Here is a 17,803-nt window from a genome sequence, read left to right as displayed (position 1 = left end):
TAAGGTTTCACCTTTCAGGGGCCACCGGAAGTCCTCGTTTTAGCCACCATTGCTACAATGTAGACTAACCGTGTTATTTATACGTGCGTAAATGCGAAAACAAATAAAATACATACGTAGTCTTAAGTTTAGTAAATGTCACAACACGAAGCTGTGACCCGCTGTTTGTCTTCAGGTACATTAAGCGGCTTTGTCAACCGAAGCAGGAAGTGCGTGTCAGGGAGCTCTCTCTCTCCCTCTCTCTCTTTGGTCTTTGATAAACATCCCCGTGTCAAACACTTCTGTGAAGTCTCCTGTGTGCAGAAGTCTACGGGGACATGGACGCACTAACTTCATTTTCCTTCCTGGTTTGGACGCATTTGGACATTAAGATTTCCCATTGATGGAACTATGGGCGCTTTCCAGTCCAAACATGGTGAGATGTTACATTTAATCAACATTCAAAAAAAATAAAACTACAACTTATCACTGATGTTTTCTTTCCTCTTATTGTCGCAGCTTCAAAACGCAGACAGAGTCCGGAAGGTAAGACAGTGAACACATGTAGTGTATATAATTTAAAATGTGTATGCGTTTCCCATATTTACTGTTCTGCAGGTGACAGTTTGGTTTCCGGTGTGCTGAGCCGTCAGAGAGAGATGGAGCGCTGCAACAAAACAAAGCTGACAGAGGTAAAGAAGCTGGCTTTGTTTTGCTTCCCCATACATATAGCAATTACCTAGTATATAGTAAATATTAATGAGGTCTTACTTTTCCCAGCAAAAACTGCAAAAGTGTGAAGTTGTGCAAAGGTGTAAAACAAATGGACTAAATTATAACATCACAACACTTCTTTTTTTTTCAATTTATATTGAACCAAAAGGTCTACTCTAGTATGGCAGCTTTTAAAAACCCAGTCATGATCAGCCTCTTCATGCTGGTCTAAGTCAGGGGACAAACAGTATTCGCTCACATCACATCAAGGAGACATAAAAGATGTTTGGACATTGGCCGTTTATTTATTCTTCCACCCTTCCTGCTCCATCCCTATAAAGAGAGCTCCAAGTCTGTGAAGTGCATTGCACACACTCACACACACATACACACCCTGTCCAGACAGCAAGGTCTTTATACCCAACTGCACTGAAAAAAAGTCAACATCTGTTACTGCTTTCCTGCTCCAGCCAGACGGCCGGTGAGGGGAGGGGGGGGGGGTATGAGGTGTTTGGAGTTGCTATGTTGCTTAAATGGCATCATGTGTAGTTTGTTGGCATTAATGAAGCAGCCATGTTGTGTACTTTAAAGAGAAACTTCTTTATTACATTTAATGCTCAAATGACTGCTACATAGGGACATACAACCCTGAAAAAATGTACTGATTCAACCTGTGTGACCAGGTTTTGTGGTGAAGGTGTTTGCTGGGGGATCGCAGGGTTGCATTCAAGAAAAGTAAATGCACTTATTCTGCCACGTAAAACATTTTACTTGTGTTTGATCTCTTCAAAGTGCACGAGCACAGCTTGTTATTTTGAGCTTGATGAAGTCAGAAGCTCGAGACAATATTTGTACAGCACTATATGAATGTTCTGGAAAGTTCTACCATTTGGAAAAAGCCTCTGCCAAGATGTTTAAAGACCTGTGGTGGAGTGTCTGCACTCATTAAAGTCACGAGCACTTCCTGCGATTAGATTTTCCAGCCTAATATACTGTAGCTTCATCCTCTATGACACCACTGCTGTGCTGTGACGTCTGGCCTTTAAAGGGTTTAAATGCAACAGTGTCACAGTTTTAAAAAGTTACATGTTTGGAAGTAAAAGCAATCCTAAAACTTTGATTTGACTTTTTCTGTCTGTCTGCAAAGGAGGCAGACTTTAAGTGTAATCCGTTTTTAACAATACTACAATACACTTAGCAATAATAGCAATACTTTTAAGCTTGCTCATAAAAGACCCAGTTGAAGTGTTATGAAGTGTGATGTGTAACGAGGAAGCAGAGAAATTCATGCATCATTACTCTTCCATTAAGTCCCACCCCCTTTTTCAGTGGAAATCAGCCCAATCATCAGTTCCACAGCAGGCCAAGCATGGAGGACGGAGAGAACAGGGTGTTTAGAAACACTGGCTGTGTTGTTTGCACACTTATGTGGGTGTGTTCAGTCATCTTAAGTTGGCAGAGAGACAACCAAACAGACATGTTTTGTTACTTAAGTCTTCTTTTGTTTTGGTGCGTTATCACAAAGAGTTTTATCTAAACCAAAAATAAGAATGTGATTTATTAAGGAAGTAGTTTGAAGCTTGGACAAGAGGAGAGCTGACTGACGAGTGAAATATACAGCCTGTCAACACCTTAAAGCTTTCTTTTTCCTGACATTTTCAGTGGTTAGAATTTGTTGTTTTATTACCTTAAACCTCAGGACCTCTATGGGAGAAGCTCGTGTTTGTTACACGAAACTCTGATTTACAGGCTTTAAACATGTTGAATAATTCGCAGGTATTCACTTGTCATTTAGATTTTTTTATTACCTGCCATTTATTTGGTGCACCTTTCACTCAGATGGTTAAAGAGAGCGTATTAAACGTCTGGAACATGTCAGTTACACCTGATCAGAAGGAAAGGGTCAAGATGTTGGCAGTTTATAGAGAGGAGCTTCTTTCGCTTCACTGTTCCATTTCAAGAAACACACAACCAAATCCACAGATCTCAAACAGTGTGGCTCACATCTGGAGGTCCATCCTCACACTCATGGGGACATAAAAATCTCCTCAGTGCCATACCTGTGTAACTTACACTACTTTGCTTTTGTTTAACAGAACTTGTATGTAGAATTGAGGAAAAACAACCCTGAACCTAATGGCGACCTAAAAGGTGTGTAGAGATTCATATATATTGATATTGTTCTGTCAATTATTGTGGACATGAATGTACTTTTGTCAATTTAGTACAATACAGAGGCATGAAAGGCTTGATTTGTCAAGTTATACCCTACTGCTTCCCCTGGAGAGAAGGAAATAGTTAATATATCCTCACCAACCTTCAACCTACTAAATAATAATAACTATAAAGCACATTTTTGTTCAGTGGTTTTGGCACCAGAGAGGACGCTTGACAAAGAAAAAGACTTCCTGATCAGAAAGCAAACAAGGAAGAGGAACAGCCATGCTGCTGTGAGTGTTTACGTGTATATTTGCATAATTGTAGCACATGTTGTTTTAAATTCTCTAAAGGTTGACTCATACATTGTGTGATTCATGAATTGTATTGACAGAATGACACAGTGTGCCACATGGTGCTTGAGGATGAGTCTCTGCAGGAGTGGGTCTTCACGCTGTACAATCTTGACAACACCGGCAAGGTCGCAAAGGAGGTAGCCTGATACTGTGCTGTGTGTTCAAATTAGACCCATTTAAACTGTCTTTGTATAAAGTGTGTCTGTTCATGTTTTGCAGGACATTTCCAGTCTGATCCATTCCATGTATGAAGTTATAGAGACCTCAGTGAAGCAGCTTCAAGGTGGCAGCACACCCTTAAGGATCAAGCTGGTTGTAAACCCCTCTTTTTGCTCTGGCCAGAACTCACAAACAGGTTCAATAACATTGATGCTGTGGCTCTATCACTGTAGACATAATGTAATTTCTTGGTTGCTTAACCGGTTTAATCTGACTGCAAACAGCTGCAGAGAAAGAACAGGCAGGACACACTGTGAGGAGGCTGTACTGTGTGGGTGAAAACATAGAGCGCAGAAACCACTACCTGGATCTAGCTGGCGTTGAAAACTTTACCTCCAAGTTTGATTGTACCGGTATAAAACTTTCTTTCTGCTAATGTCAATGTATTTATCAGTCAAGAAATATGTCATTTAACAAGCTAGTGTATTTTCTTTACCTCATTTTTCTATAGATTCACCCTCTGAAGAGGCAAGGCAGACTGCCCCTGCTCCTCAGCACCACCCAGTGATGTTCAGAGAGAACTGCATGTCCTCTCAGTCTCCCCGAGGACGCCCTATTGCACACTGCTTCAGAACCAAGTCCATGTCAGCAGGGAAAGAGACGAACAGAGGACAGTCTAAATCCTTTAGACTACAAGGCCAGCACCCTGCTTCATGGTGCCATCCCACCCAGAGTCACATTCCAGCCTCACATAGTCACCTGCAGCGTTCCCACAGCAAGAGGCTTCACTCCAGACTGCAAGATGCGCCCTTGCCTCTCAGACATCCAGGCTTCCAGGCCCCTCCAGGGCGAGACGAGGATATATTTTTTAACCTTCAGCCTTCCTGTGGGGTTCCTTCAACTCACAGACATGAGCATCACCACCACCATGAGCATCACCATCATCATCACCACTATCACCCCTCATAAATGCATATTAACAGACATAGGAAACAGGTGAGAGGAGCTGGTGCAGCTTCATTGCTGTCGTACTAGATAAATCATCCCAGGAATATTTCAATTTCTTTTGAATTATTTCTTATGGGCAAGTGACACACAACATAAAACAACATAAACAAAAGTTGTCATTGTTTACATAAGGATCGATACATACCTCTCAAAATACATTGCAAGCAGGTGTATGCTGTGTGTTTTGATGGAACATTTGCTAAATTAAAAGTAAGACTGGAGGAATTCTTGGAATATTTGCTAAATATCACAAAGATAATATCTCAGATGATGGTTGGATTTGTCAGGTTGTGCGTAGTGTATGCCTCACTGAGTGGTGTAGTAAAGCTGCCTAACAGCTTTCATATGTTGTTCCTACTTATCTCTCTTGCAAATAGACACCATGCCCGACGAAGGACGTGAGACAGCTGTTCCTATTAATAACCACAGCCCTCTTACCTACCACGGGACCCCCATGCCTTGCTCCTGCCACACTAGACAGACAGCGACAGAGGACATCAACAAAGCAGCAGTGACAGAGACAAAACACTGACGAAGAGCTGTCTGAAAGCAGCTCTAATTAAAAACAACACACCCCAGGGACTCAACCTGCAAACATGAAGTCTCTGCGATTTCTTGCTGCTGAGGGCTTCATCCAGACAGGGTCAAGTGCTCTGGAGAACCTTGGCTGTGTGTCGTTTAACCTCTACCCACTTCTCTTCAAAGCCTGCTACCTCCATGAGCAGGCTGACCTGCTGCACGCTTTGGTCCAGTCCTGGCCTCTTCCTGAGCTTGACCTACAAAGAGTCCTGGGGAAGACTATCGACTGTGAGATGGACCTGACCTCCTGCACCTGCCGGCTCTGTCTGAAAGCAGTTCTGACTGGCTTAAAGGTACCTGACTGGTGTTTAGTGTATGAAAGATTGTCACTATACCTAATCTTCATTGTGTGCTTGAGGTGTATTAAAAAGGTTAATTGTCACCACAGAAGACTTAATAATGATATTACTTCATTTTCTAAGGACTACGTGCTGTCTCCTCCAAGAACATATGCAAAGATCCTGCACTCAGTGGACCTGACTGCACTTAAGGATATTGAGCGCCAGGTCTGCCCCTGTCAGTCCACGCTGGGTCGATGGGCAAGAACCCAGCTCCTGACCCAGATGTGCTATGAGACTATGGTGGCTATGCAAGGCAGCAGCGTGTCCCCGTCTGCCTTTGAAATATCCATTGACATCCATCTGCATGGCTTTGTCACAGGTCGCAATTATGAGATGGTCGCCCAGGCGTTCATGCTCCTTCGCTACTGTCCGCTGAAGCTTCGTTTTGTTAGCTTTAGGGCTGACTCTCTCGCTCTCAAGCAGCTGTTCTATGTCCTCCGCCTGGCAGAACCTGAGTCCATTACAAAGCTAGAGGTAGTCCACAATGTTCCCTTGGAGGCCACTCACTTGGAGGTGCTGCTGTCCAGGGTGGAATTCCCCAAATTACAGTCTCTAACTCTGCCAGCTGGGGCTTTGGATTATAGGAGGCTGGGCTCTGATGATGATGATCTGCTGGCCACAATTGGAAATCTACTGGCACACTTGAGAAACCTCACTGAGCTCTATGTCGGGTTTTCTACTCTCACGGGACACCTGAGAAGACTGCTAAAGTAAGTGCACAAACAACGACAAGGAAAGAGTGCCTTTATTTGTCTGTGTATTTATGTAAAGGAGATGATGGATACTGATGATGGCTCAGATGTCACTACTACATGTTCATTGCAGCATCAAGAGCTTTAATATAGCTCAGAGTAATCACCTTAACCAGAGCCACAGCACATTCCAGCTTTAAGGCTCTTGTTTAACAATGGAAGATATTTTGTTGTTAAAATATCTGACATGGTGCCAGTGTGTAAGGATAGACAGCTGCTAGTCAGACAGAAATTTGTTGGACATTTATCCATCTTCAAATGTAAATAGAACTGGACCATTAGCCTAAAACAACAAAGCTGGTTATCATGATTTATAATTGAATTATAGTAAGCATTTCTGGAACCAGGACTGCCTGAAGACGACTTCTATTCTGATTGAAATGCTGGTGGTTCCGTTATCCCATACTTGTTCCTGTTTTCTTTACCCAGCCCCCTCAACACACCCTTACAGTACTTGGAGCTGGCCAACTGCTGCCTGAACCGTGTGGATATGACATACCTGGCCAACAGCCTCCACAGTGAGGCCCTGGTTCACCTGGACATCAGTGGGCATGACATCTTTGGCTCTTTCTCCACCTCTGTCCACAAACTGCTGAGCCGTTGTTCAGCAACACTGGCTATCCTAGCCCTTGAAGAATGCAACATTAAGGATGAGCACATGGACGCCTTCACTAACGCGTTGGCTTGCTGTCAGAACCTGAAGGAGCTCAAACTCCTGGGAAACCCTCTGACCTCTGTTGCCCTGAGGAGATTATTCTCCACACTGTCTGCAGGGTTTCCAAAGTTAAGGTACATAGAGGCACCTGTACCCCGTGAATGCTACCCTGATGATGTCACTTATCCTCTAGATGATTCAGTCCTGCAGCATTATGACAGGGAGTTGTTTCAGAATGTCACAAGCCAGCTGAGAAGCATTCTTGAAGGAGCTGGTAGAGGAAGTGTGGAAGTGTGCACCCCCCTGATGGGGGCCTATGATCCAGATATTAATGAAACCAGCAATGAGCTCGGAGTGTCCATGTTGAAGTCCTTTAATAATGTAATTGGGAACTTTATTGGTACTATAACTGATGTAGACAACAGGAGATCACAAGCTCAGAAGGATGGGTAAAAAGGTTTCTTGCCACACGATAAATGAGCCGACAGAAAAAGGGTGTGAGCTGAGATTTTGTACACAAAGGTAAATGTTTATATTCATGGTCCTCTAAGGCATTTTGCAGACAAACTTGCAAAGTGTTGTTAGAATACACTTAATTGGTCAGCTATATTTTATTAACAAACTGGTCTATGATTAAAGACCAGCACTGTGAATGAAGAGGGTCATTCTTTTCTTCCAGCTCATAGAACCTTAAATCAAACAGGTGTAGTTTTAGTGATCATTGGGGACTAAAACACTGTCCTTCATGTGCTGCATCTACTGTATATGTTCCTGTCTATATTCTGGTTTTAGAACTGTATATACATGTATATTAGATTTGTAAAAATTAGCATCTTTGCAACAGGTAAAATGTGTTTTCTCTTGTCATACCAATGCCTTCAAACCTGTATATGACATAAAAAGTGATACTTCCAGATCTTTGAAAATGTACATTTTTTTTAATGAGCACTCTGATACAGGTAACTTCATATTTTAAATATTACACCAGGGGACGACCATGCACCAACCCAAGACAAGATTAAAAGCTGCGACTCAGAACTGTCTACTTCTTCATCCACTCCTCTCTTTCTTTCCTTTCACGGACCACCTCATCCAAATACGGTGTCAGGTATTGGACATCCTAAATATAACAGAAAAAAACTGATGTCAAGAACTGAATTTAGAGTAAATTAAAATTGTAACTCAAATCTGCACATAGAATATACCTCATCATATTTTGTCCACTGGTCTTTAGGAAGAATCTGCTGCTTCATAGAAAGATCTAAGGCTCTCTTGATCCTGAACATCCTGTCATTGTAAGCATGCTCTGGAAGCCTCCTCAGGGCCTCCTTCACATCTTGATCCTCATACAGGGTATCATCCCGCATTAATCCTGCAATAAAAAAAACACATATACTAATCTTAGTGACCTGCATATATGATCCAAAACATTTCACTGTGTTTTCTATTGACATTGTCATTACTGTAGTAGCTTCTAAACTGGTAACATATCTGAGTTATCTTAACCAGTGTCTTAAGTCTTACCAAGCTTGTTGAAGCCACACAGGTTGTAATACCATTTGCGGAACCCAAGCAGGAGCCTGCCTGTTGCCACTGTGAACATGTCATAAAACACACATACCATCAGCACAGCCTTGATTTTAGGGAAATACAAACCAATCACTGACGTAAGGAAAGTACAGTACTGTGTTATTGTAACTATGATAAACGCTTTCTTCCCATGAAGAGGTGGTCAACCTAGGATTAACCGAGTTAAATACCTCCTATAACAAACAATACATTAATCTGAGATAACGCATTGAAATCGCATTGAAATGAAATGGAACAACCTTTAAAGCAAGGCGCATACGTTAGCTAGCTGATAGCCATATCAAACATGTATTATTTAAAGCCAAAAAATAGCTGGCACGATTGACAGTTGGTTACTACACACAAGGAAATATGTCATCATATACAACGATGTTAAACGACTTTCTGGCTGTACCACATCTCATTTTATTTTAACGTGATTAGCACCGATAGTAAGGACTAAGCTAACGTTAGCCGTATAGCTTCCGATAGCAACCGTTAGCATAGGGACACTGGAGGACACACAAGTCAAACGCTTCAAAAGGCATATTCAGGTAAGGAAAATAAACACAACATAATGTAACAACCTACAATACACAATGAGTGGCTCCAACGCCATATAACAATACATTTAGTAAGTTTGTCTGAAGAAATATCAGCAAAAAGCAATGCTCATTTACCTGGTGCCCTCGACGCCATGTTTATCACTGAGAGTGAGCGCAGTGGATTGTGGGTTATGAGAATAGGGGTCATCGAGCAAATGCATACGTAACCTCTGGAAAACGCGGACGTGTCAATCAATATGAAAACATGAAATCTAATATTTAAAAAAAAAAAACAAAGAAAGAAAATCAACAACTAGCTATTTTAAATGTTCAACCAGGAATGTGATTTAATATTAAGACAAGCACATCATCGTACATCACACTGCATATGCTTATTGTTTTGTGTGTTTATTTCATCTCAATGTTTAATTTAATACATTTTTTGCAATTAAATTTGTAAGTACATAATAAGTAAATATCAAACTCATCTTTATTCCCATTGTTCTGTAAAAAAAATCAAGACAAGATATATATTATGCACATTTATTTTAATACAAAGCATTAAACGTTAACATTTTCTTTCAGTTGATACCTGCATGTAAAGACTTTACTATCTGCATATATGTGACATTATGGTATATATCCCATGTACATGACCACATCTTTTCTGAAGTCCTTTTTGATTCCTTCTTAAAGATTTAAAGTGTCTTTTGAAACAAACAGAAGTCTTCCACTGTGGCCAGGGCCACCTCAGTGCAGAATATCTCATCTGGTAAAGACACCAAGCGGTCCAGAGAGATGTAGTTGGGTAGTGCTGGGTCATACTGAGCTTTTCCAAGATATTCAAGGAACATATGGCGCTCTTTGATACGCAAGTACTTACTATTGAGGACCTGTGAGAACATTAATCATATATTAGACTCATAATTCTTCTTGTGAACAAAAAGATATATTCATCCTAAATTGGTTAAAGAAACATCTAAAAACATACCTGTGGAAACTTGGTGATCAGGTAGTGGGGCACCTTCATGGTGTTGTGGAGGAAGTCAAATATCTGGATTAGTTTCCTTTTATTGGCAGTCAGCACTTTGGGGACTGCTTTAACAATGTGCTGGACCTCATTTTTCTTAAAGCCAAACTCTATTTCACACATCTGTAAAATAAATGTACCAAACATATTTATCACTGCACCTCGAACAATGCTTGTTAATGATTTTTCTGTCTTTGAATACCTTCAGATTTTCTTTAACAGGTTCCAAACTGCCACACAGTAGCCTGGGAAGACGAGCTACAACATTCCGCGTCTGAGGAGAGATAGAAAATCAGCCTTATCAAAAACACTATTATACTAGGACTCAAACATGGCTCAGCTGTCCAGTGACATGTTCTCTAACAATTACTCACATTTGCAGCACTGAGGCTGAGTTGGTCCTGGTAAAAACCCAGTCTGTTGTCCAGCCTTTTCACACTGAAGTTGAGCAGATAAGGAGCTCTAGACACCATGGATGCAACAGTCTCAGAACTGAACTTTTTTGACTTGAGGTAGTTCACCCTATTACAAACAACAGACAACACCGTGAAGCCAGTCGCATAGCAAGTGCAACTGCAGATCACACTCATCAGTTCTGAATTGACGAGGAGCTTCAGACTTCAACCTTATGAATGAAAATGACCTGGATGACTGACAATCTTAGAATAACAAAATTTAGCTAATATAACACAATTATTATATTATATTGATACTGACAGTCCCTCTTACTACCTGGTTTGTAGGTTTTCCAAAGTCTCTGTGAGAATGAAAGGGTTGTGAGAGATTATATAGCCAAGGCGAGAGTCCTCCACCCCAATGCCTTTAAGAAACATCAGCCGTGGGGCCACATCTGTATTGAAGTCAAGTCTTAGCAGCATGGAGCCTACATTGGCCCTTTTTTCAAGCTTCCACAGACTCACCCCTGCAGTAAAATGAAAATGTTGAATGATTAAAAATGACTTGGGTAAAGTGTGAGTGAAATATAAACAGAATGTTCTCTCCAACAGATTACCTAGTTGTACCAGCTTGCTAAGTGTCTCAGATTTGTCAACATAGTCTCTGAGTGAGATGGACACTGGAGGTATGTCTGAGGAAACAAATATGCTCACAGCCTCTTCATCGCTAATCTCCTCTAAGGCTGAAAATTCACCAGCAGCATCCAAATCTGCAATGTGGAAAAAGCACAAACTGAGTAAATAACACTCACAGCAAAAGCAATATATCCAGTACCCTGGAGGAATGTTCAATAAGAACAGCAAACCATATCTACCTAATGACGTCTGATTTTCAGTGAGTGGTACAGCATCTCCGGTTGCCATCAAAGATGCAACATCTCTTCTTGACAACTCATTTGTAAACTTATTTTCCTGAGCCTCAGTTGTCAGATATTTAGCTGTCACGTCATAGTAGCACATCTGTTGTTTCCATCCTCGTCTTGCTTGAAGTGTTATGTGAGATCCTCTGACAAATAATCCACCTCTGATTTTGGTTGGTACCTTTGACACTGTATTATAATGTTGAGCTTGAGTGCAATTCTGCAAACTCCTGGTCACTGCCTTGGAGCATAAAGGAATTCTGCATCTCAGACACAGCTGCGCACAGGTAGAGGCCATAGTTATTCTGTAAAAATAAATACAAAACAAACCAGACAGGTCGTAGTCATTATCATTCATTCATAATAAGGTTTATCTATTATCGGTTAGTCGTCCTGACAAAACGATAGCATTAGGTACAAATAGCTAATTTGCCATCGCAGTGTTAATTCACAGTATTTCAGCTGTAGTGTGTAGCGTAGAGAAAGGGGAAACGTGAAGCTCCAAAGTCCCAAATCTAGAAAGGGATTCCCATTTGTCATTAGCTAGCTAGGCTAAATAAAACGTAAACATAAAAGTGACTGAACTGTCACCATACAAGATGCTAGCGTAACCCAGACGCAACATTAAGCGCTAGCAAGTTAACACGTCTGTTTAACCCACGCACACAGAAACTAGCACATAACTGTTGAAGAGTTAAAATTTTACTCACAGTTGAGAATCAAAGTTTTATCACATCAACACAGCTCCATTATCGTCAACCTTCACGTGCACATTACAGGCGCATGCGCGACGTCACTGTATGGGATGTACCATCAAAACTGTAATATTAGCTTTAATATTCTAATGAACATGGAGGTTTTTTTACTGACTGAATAATCTAAGGGGAATAAAGCTAATATATATGGCCTGTAGTCTACAACACCTGCTTTGCTAGATACTGCAACACTTATGTTAGTATTAAAACACCCCCCTGAATCTTAGTGGTTCCGCCCACCGTCAAAGTTCCTGTTCCTGCTGTCCGACTGGTCCGCACATAAAGTTGTTGTCTTTTAGATTTAAGACCTTTTACGTGTACTTTTATTGTACATTTTCAGCAGTATTTTTTTTTTTTTGACAGAAGCAGCACACAGCAGCATCATGGCAGGGGCTGCTCGTGTTCCAGCACCGCGGAGGGATGACGCCAACTATAAGTTACATTTCCGAATGATAAACGAGCAACAAGTGGAGGATATCTGTATTGATTTATTCTACAAGCCCCACACTATCACTCTGCTCACCGTCACTGTGCTCAGCCTCATGTACTTTGCCTTCACCAGGTAAATGAAATAGTTTTGTGTTCGTTACTATTACTTTTTTGTGAGGGGTTTCCTTTGTTAACACGTGAAAATATGTATTCGGACAGAAACGACCAGCAGTCGGACAACAACCTGCGAGTCGGTCTGTTGGTGGTTGTCTCCTTCTTCTTGGTCATCAGCGTCCTGGCCTTTCCTAATGGTATGCTATGTAACTACACACAATCCTTCACTAAATTAAGTGTGATTAAGTTCTGACTCAGTCAGTGTTGTTCATCATATCAGTTGTTTACTTTTATTAGACACCACACAACTGTGGGCCACAACAAATCTGGTACACTTTGACCACTAGGTGGTGCTATATTTAGATTGAAAACTGTGTTTTGGCTTATTTCTCATGATGTGTTTGGGTTAAAACTGAATTCCAAGTTCTCATCATACTGTTCATAGTCCCCTTTTCCTCCTCCCAACCTTTCATGTCAGCATAATAATTTGGCCGCCATGTTGCATTCTGTCAAAACTGAAACTAGTTTTTTACAGGCCACATATTTTACTCAAGTTTTATGGTGAAGCCACCAAACAGGAAGGGAGCTCATTGCTCGGCAGTGCTTTGCTTGCAGCTATATTGTTTGTTTTTTTTTTTAAATTTTTTATCTGTTTATCTGTTATTTGTGTGTTTGAGGCTCTCCTTAAAAATGTGTTTACTCGTATGTAATGTGTGTGTGTCGTACATGTTTTGAGAGTTATTATTTGTGATGGATCCAATCAAGTGATTTAAAAATCTTGACAGTAGTTTGCTTATTTCCTTTTGACTTAAGATGTTTTCTTCCTCAGGACCCTTCACCAGGCCACACCCTGCAATATGGCGAATGGTGTTTGGTGAGTGCTTAAAGCAGTACCCTTTCTCCTTGGAAGCGGTTTTTACTTGTCTTTATCTTCACTCACTTTGGCCTACCTTGTTGTAGGTCTCAGTGTGATCTACTTCTTGTTTCTGGTCTTCCTCATTTTTCTTAACTGGGACCAGGTGAAGACTCTCATGTATTGGCTGGACCCAAATCTACGCTATGCCAAACGGGAAGCTGATATCATGGTATGGATAGTTTTACACTTCAGCAGAGGGATGTAAAGCTTTCACAGCCAAACAAAACAAAACTGTAACTTAACTGTAAAATAATCTCATTACATGAAAATGTCTGTTAACAATAATAGTAATATCTGGATAATGTTCTTGTTTACTTTTGGTTACCATCTTGCAGGAATATGCTGTAAATTGTACAGTGATAACGTGGGAACGCATCCTGAGCCACTTCGACATCTTTGCATTTGCCCACTTTGCAGGGTGGGTCATGAAGGCTCTTTTAATCCGCAGCTACGGCCTGTGTTGGACCATCAGCATCACCTGGGAACTCACAGAGGTATCAGCCATGTGTATATGTAGGATGATTTCAGTCTTGGTCTGCCATCATTAACATTTGCAGTGCTCCAGCCTTCAAACTTCCTTCCACTGAGGTCAAGGAAAAATATTAGGAAAAAGGCATAAGATGCATTTTTGAATATTTAACCACAGTTTAAGTGACAGTTGACCTCTTAGAAGAGGGGTTTATTGTTATGTATGTGGTGATGACTGTCATTGCTCTCTGAGTCACTGTGCTTTCCCTGATGTGACAAGTCAAAGTGTCTGCCATGAACCAGGCCTACTGTTGACTCTAGAGATTAGATTATAGGATTTAGCCTAATACCAGATTTACACATCACTAAATGGACTGTGTCACAGAGCTTGTGCTCAAACAAAGTGTTTCAACTATGCTGACCTTTTACTGCTTTTGTTTTGTCTATTTTTACTCATAAATACATATTTTTTCACTTTTTTCAAAGCTGCTTTTCATGCACCTTCTGCCAAACTTTGCTGAGTGCTGGTGGGATCAGGTGATACTGGACATACTTTTGTGTAATGGAGTTGGCATCTGGCTTGGTATGACACTCTGCCGCTTTCTGGAGATGAGGACATATCGTTGGGCCAGCATCAAGTCAGTGGGGCATTTCTTTTACTCTTTTTTTCCTTTACTTTGAAATGTCAAACTTTAAAATCAGATGATATCTCTGAAACGTTCAAAAGTGCCAGAAAACATGTGGAACTAGCAACCCTAATGATGACGGTCCCTGTTTGTGTGAGGCAGGGATGTATGCCTGTTGATATGTATGATATGTGACTGTATCCTTATGATTACAGTACTTTCTCTGTTTAGGGAAATCCATACCACCACAGGAAAGATAAAGCGAGCTGTGCTTCAGTTCACACCAGCCAGCTGGACGTATGTGCGCTGGTTTGATCCAAAGTCCTCCTTCCAGAGGCTAGCAGGCATCTATCTTTTCATGATCCTCTGGCAGGTAGTGTTTGCTTTGACTGAGACAAATAACAAGACAATAATAGAACATCCATCAAAAAGAGTCTTCAACGTGTTTTTCCTTTATTTCCACAGCTGACAGAATTGAACACATTCTTCCTCAAGCACATCTTCATCTTCCAGGCCTCACATCCTTTTAGCTGGTGTCGGGTCCTGCTTGTCGGAATCATCACTGCACCCACAGTGCGGTATGTTCAGGATTTCAAGTTCACATTGGAGCAACCTGTGAGGAGCAGTAACTATGATATACTACGTACTTTTAGGAATAGGTAGTAGTAGTACCTAAAAATTGTTGAAATAATACTCTGGTGTAAAAATGAGGTGGGTTGTTTCAAATGCTTTGTCTTTGTGGTGACCTTTAATGCTTGCATTGGTGGTAACAGTTATATTTATTCTTATTTCAGGCAATATTATGCATACCTGACAGACACTCAGTGTAAACGAGTTGGCACGCAGTGTTGGGTGTTTGGGTATGTATATTTTAGTTTTTCTTATCACAACAAAATCACATAAACAGATCTAGAAAACAAACTAATAACTTTTTTCTGAATGTCCTCCCAGTTTTTAACAGCCGCCATAGTTAGACTGATTCACATAATAGTCTAGTTTCTAGTCAATTAAAATTAATAACAGGATGTAGTTATTGACCTCATCTCACACACAAAGCTGCTGACACCCCAGTCTGCTGTAGTTGCTATAGCAACGAGTTGAGCACTTTCTGTCAGCTCAAAATAACATTGAGACGGTTCTCTTGCATGACGTTTATCCCTGCAGTGTAACCTTTAGAAATGCAGCTGCAGTACTTTACATACACAGAGAAGCTATATTGCAAAGGAAAGGCTTTACCAAGAGAGGGGGCATTGTTAAATAGAGGAGTTTGTTGATAAAATGTTCAAATCAAACAGTATGGATCTATTCCTGCATTTCTTTTTAGAGCCATTGCTTTCCTGGAGGCTCTTGTTTGTATGAAATTCGGCCATGACTTGTTTTCCAAGACACAAATTCGCTTTGTCCTTCTGTGGCTGCTCTGTCTGGTAAGTGTGTCAATCCACAACAAATACATTCCTGTTATGCACATGTATTTTCTGTGTAAAAATGGTAACAGATCTGATTGCTCCTTGCTATGCACATTATACATCTCTGCCACAAATTAATTCCTGGGTACTCATGGAGCAGAAGTTGCTTTTCTGGTTTTATGCTATATGTTTTTAACAGTTAAACAGACTTTTAAATCCTGTTCTGGACTTATCTTTTTTTCATCATCAGGCACTCATCACACTTCTGTGTTTGTATGGAATGGTGTGGTATGAGCAATATAAAATGAAGGTGAGATGCTGCTTCAAACCTTTTCATACCTTTTGTGACAGTAACCCATTATGTGCAATACCTCGACTCCTAAAGTGAAGGGTAAAGTTAGGGTTGGTGGTTTTTACTGAATGTTGTGCAGCTTATTAACTGTTGATCTCCCTTCTTGACAGAACATTTCTGTGCAGAGTGAGGACCTAAATGACAGCAGTGTTGTTGACTCATGTGGTTTCATCCCAGATGGTGTTGCAGGTCAGTCTCATAACAAGGCAGACTGGTGACAACTCTTCATAAAACTCCATTCTAAACAGCTTTATTTCATGTCTTCCTGCTCCCCAGCTCAGAGCAATTCCCTGAGAACTTCACAACCTACGAAAAGAAAGAGAGCTTCAGGGAGAAACAAATTTATGAACGGCCACGGAGGAAAGAGACAGTAAACTGCTGACACCGAGAGAATGATGCATTCTAAAGAAGACAGCATATGGTTATTTACTTAATACTTTAACATTGCATTAATATTTTATTGAATCCAAAATGCAAAAAAAAAGCTTTTTCCAAAAATCACAACAAAATTTTTCCAGTTCTAAACGTCATAGGCAAAACACAACGTAACCCCAAAGCTTTATAGACCTGAAGACTGGGGTCTGAATTTATTGTGGTGTTAAAGATATTTAACAGACCAAATCATGATGCACTGAAAAGAGAGAATGGTCCTGTCTAGTCCGTTTAACAGGAGAATTAATGTTGCTTCCTATGTAGGTAAGTAAGGTCAGTTTGAGACACTTTGCACAAAAACTCTTTAACTGTTATGTCTTTGAATTAGGTTTATTATTAGGTTAAGGGCTTTACAAGAAAAACTATTATTATTATTGCTGCATTTGGTGTTTTTGATCATTTGAATTCATTTGAATTGATTACTTGTTAACCTTATTGATGTATTGTATTAGGGTTTACATGATATTTGCTATTACTGACCACTTTTTGCACTACTGGTGAAGAGAACGCTGCTTTTCTTTAATTAAAAAGGCCTTTTTTTAGGTAAAATAAAATGTCTTTTTAAAATGAGAGCCACGCAGAACAAGTAAACCAACAGTGCCTTGTGCATGTGATTCTGTCTGCACTGTATGTGTATAGTGTACAAACCAGAGAATACTGCGACATATAGCACAGGATAGTCAGTCATATGCAAAGAAAGTTTCTTAGTGATCCAGAGTGATAAGCTTGACATTGATAATGCAGCATGTGACTGGGCCACATAAGCTGTTCTTAATGTTGTTGAGTGTGTAGTTTATTTATATAGTGTTTGTGTTATTAACTAAACTTCTTTTGCACTAACTTGATTCCAGCCCTTTGAAAATGCACAGCACTGGAGGGCAGATCGTTCTGTATTTATTATCAAATGTTTAAAGTGTGGTGATTTAACCTCTGTTACACTTCTTTGGTGTTACTCGTGTATGTATTTAAAGGGTTGGTGTGTTTGTTTTTTGTATACATCATTACATGACCGTGTGTAAATAAAACAGTTTTTCATGGACCGTTTCAAAGGTATTTTATTGTCCTGGAGACATCTATCTGTGTCACAATAATGTTGGTTTCAAAAATACTGATACTATAGAAAACGTAATAAAAAAAACCTAGAAA

The 17,803-nt window shown here is 40.4% G+C and overlaps 5 protein-coding genes across 8 annotated transcripts; 3 read left to right on the top strand and 2 right to left on the bottom strand.

Annotated features, from left to right (window-relative positions):
* Nucleotides 1–270: 270 nt before the first annotated feature.
* Nucleotides 271–4,884, top strand: LOC114431839 (protein naked cuticle homolog 2). 2 transcript variants are annotated; one of them, XM_028399495.1, is made up of 10 exons: nucleotides 271–415; nucleotides 499–525; nucleotides 598–671; nucleotides 2,790–2,844; nucleotides 3,073–3,143; nucleotides 3,245–3,343; nucleotides 3,426–3,561; nucleotides 3,650–3,778; nucleotides 3,877–4,361; nucleotides 4,751–4,884. In XM_028399495.1, exons 1-9 carry the CDS (start codon nucleotides 391–393, stop codon nucleotides 4,332–4,334), a joined length of 1,074 nt encoding a protein of 357 aa, XP_028255296.1. In that variant the 5' UTR covers nucleotides 271–390; the 3' UTR covers nucleotides 4,335–4,361; nucleotides 4,751–4,884. The 2 variants fall into 2 exon arrangements, with proteins under 2 accessions (XP_028255296.1, XP_028255295.1); XM_028399494.1 differs by having other exon boundaries at nucleotides 3,058–3,143.
* On the top strand, nucleotides 4,771–7,626 carry lrrc14b (leucine rich repeat containing 14B). Its single transcript, XM_028399493.1, has 3 exons — nucleotides 4,771–5,245; nucleotides 5,375–6,003; nucleotides 6,475–7,626. Exons 1-3 carry the CDS (start codon nucleotides 4,970–4,972, stop codon nucleotides 7,151–7,153), a joined length of 1,584 nt encoding a protein of 527 aa, XP_028255294.1. The 5' UTR covers nucleotides 4,771–4,969; the 3' UTR covers nucleotides 7,154–7,626.
* On the bottom strand, nucleotides 7,617–9,022 carry uqcrb (ubiquinol-cytochrome c reductase binding protein). The gene is made up of 4 exons (XM_028399496.1): nucleotides 8,950–9,022; nucleotides 8,225–8,293; nucleotides 7,906–8,072; nucleotides 7,617–7,820 (listed from the first exon to the last, which is right to left on the bottom strand). The coding sequence occupies exons 1-4, from the start codon at nucleotides 9,020–9,022 to the stop codon at nucleotides 7,743–7,745; spliced, it is 387 nt and encodes a 128-aa protein (XP_028255297.1). The 3' UTR covers nucleotides 7,617–7,742.
* Nucleotides 9,023–9,290: 268 nt separating this feature from the next.
* Nucleotides 9,291–11,940, bottom strand: mterf3 (mitochondrial transcription termination factor 3). The gene is made up of 8 exons (XM_028399291.1): nucleotides 11,870–11,940; nucleotides 11,115–11,464; nucleotides 10,857–11,009; nucleotides 10,577–10,766; nucleotides 10,219–10,366; nucleotides 10,047–10,118; nucleotides 9,806–9,967; nucleotides 9,291–9,707 (listed from the first exon to the last, which is right to left on the bottom strand). The coding sequence occupies exons 2-8, from the start codon at nucleotides 11,455–11,457 to the stop codon at nucleotides 9,513–9,515; spliced, it is 1,263 nt and encodes a 420-aa protein (XP_028255092.1). The 5' UTR covers nucleotides 11,458–11,464; nucleotides 11,870–11,940; the 3' UTR covers nucleotides 9,291–9,512.
* Nucleotides 11,941–12,163: 223 nt separating this feature from the next.
* On the top strand, nucleotides 12,164–17,696 carry LOC114432545 (phosphatidylserine synthase 1-like). 3 transcript variants are annotated; one of them, XM_028400611.1, is made up of 14 exons: nucleotides 12,164–12,198; nucleotides 12,278–12,476; nucleotides 12,563–12,654; nucleotides 13,287–13,331; nucleotides 13,418–13,542; nucleotides 13,709–13,867; nucleotides 14,328–14,479; nucleotides 14,699–14,840; nucleotides 14,933–15,045; nucleotides 15,262–15,327; nucleotides 15,792–15,891; nucleotides 16,124–16,183; nucleotides 16,336–16,414; nucleotides 16,502–17,696. In XM_028400611.1, the coding sequence occupies exons 2-14, from the start codon at nucleotides 12,298–12,300 to the stop codon at nucleotides 16,597–16,599; spliced, it is 1,410 nt and encodes a 469-aa protein (XP_028256412.1). In that variant the 5' UTR covers nucleotides 12,164–12,198; nucleotides 12,278–12,297; the 3' UTR covers nucleotides 16,600–17,696. The 3 variants fall into 3 exon arrangements, with proteins under 3 accessions (XP_028256412.1, XP_028256414.1, XP_028256411.1); XM_028400613.1 differs by having other exon boundaries at nucleotides 12,166–12,185; XM_028400610.1 differs by having other exon boundaries at nucleotides 12,192–12,476.
* Nucleotides 17,697–17,803: the final 107 nt, after the last annotated feature.

The sequence above is a fragment of the Parambassis ranga genome, chromosome 2 (genome assembly GCF_900634625.1).
Source record: "Parambassis ranga chromosome 2, fParRan2.1, whole genome shotgun sequence".
NCBI lineage: Eukaryota > Metazoa > Chordata > Actinopteri > Ambassidae > Parambassis > Parambassis ranga.
This window is presented reverse-complemented; position numbering and strand designations above follow the sequence as displayed.

What these genes read in the sequence shown, in the direction of transcription:
- LOC114431839 (XM_028399494.1), top strand. Translation starts at nt 391, where the DNA reads ATGGGCGCTTTCCAGTCCAAACATG. An exon ending in CCGGCAAGGTCGCAAAGGAG is followed by an intron (nt 3,344 to 3,425) that starts GTAGCCTGATAC and finishes CATGTTTTGCAG; the next exon opens with GACATTTCCAGTCTGATCCA. An exon ending in TGGCCAGAACTCACAAACAG is followed by an intron (nt 3,562 to 3,649) that starts GTTCAATAACAT and finishes GACTGCAAACAG; the next exon opens with CTGCAGAGAAAGAACAGGCA.
- LOC114432545 (XM_028400611.1), top strand. Translation starts at nt 12,298, where the DNA reads ATGGCAGGGGCTGCTCGTGTTCCAGCACCGCGGAGGGATGACGCCAAC. An exon ending in ATGTACTTTGCCTTCACCAG is followed by an intron (nt 12,477 to 12,562) that starts GTAAATGAAATA and finishes GTATTCGGACAG; the next exon opens with AAACGACCAGCAGTCGGACA. An exon ending in AACGGGAAGCTGATATCATG is followed by an intron (nt 13,543 to 13,708) that starts GTATGGATAGTT and finishes ACCATCTTGCAG; the next exon opens with GAATATGCTGTAAATTGTAC.
- lrrc14b (XM_028399493.1), top strand. Translation starts at nt 4,970, where the DNA reads ATGAAGTCTCTGCGATTTCTTGCTGCTGAGGGCTTCATCCAGACAGGG. An exon ending in CAGTTCTGACTGGCTTAAAG is followed by an intron (nt 5,246 to 5,374) that starts GTACCTGACTGG and finishes TCATTTTCTAAG; the next exon opens with GACTACGTGCTGTCTCCTCC. An exon ending in CACCTGAGAAGACTGCTAAA is followed by an intron (nt 6,004 to 6,474) that starts GTAAGTGCACAA and finishes TTCTTTACCCAG; the next exon opens with CCCCCTCAACACACCCTTAC.
- uqcrb (XM_028399496.1), bottom strand. Translation starts at nt 9,022, where the DNA reads ATGACCCCTATTCTCATAACCCACAATCCACTGCGCTCACTCTCAGTG. An exon ending in GTGTGGCTTCAACAAGCTTG is followed by an intron (nt 8,073 to 8,224) that starts GTAAGACTTAAG and finishes TTTTTATTGCAG; the next exon opens with GATTAATGCGGGATGATACC. An exon ending in AGTGGACAAAATATGATGAG is followed by an intron (nt 7,821 to 7,905) that starts GTATATTCTATG and finishes TGTTATATTTAG; the next exon opens with GATGTCCAATACCTGACACC.
- mterf3 (XM_028399291.1), bottom strand. Translation starts at nt 11,457, where the DNA reads ATGGCCTCTACCTGTGCGCAGCTGTGTCTGAGATGCAGAATTCCTTTA. An exon ending in TAGCAAGCTGGTACAACTAG is followed by an intron (nt 10,767 to 10,856) that starts GTAATCTGTTGG and finishes ATTTTACTGCAG; the next exon opens with GGGTGAGTCTGTGGAAGCTT. An exon ending in TTGGAAAACCTACAAACCAG is followed by an intron (nt 10,367 to 10,576) that starts GTAGTAAGAGGG and finishes TGTTTGTAATAG; the next exon opens with GGTGAACTACCTCAAGTCAA.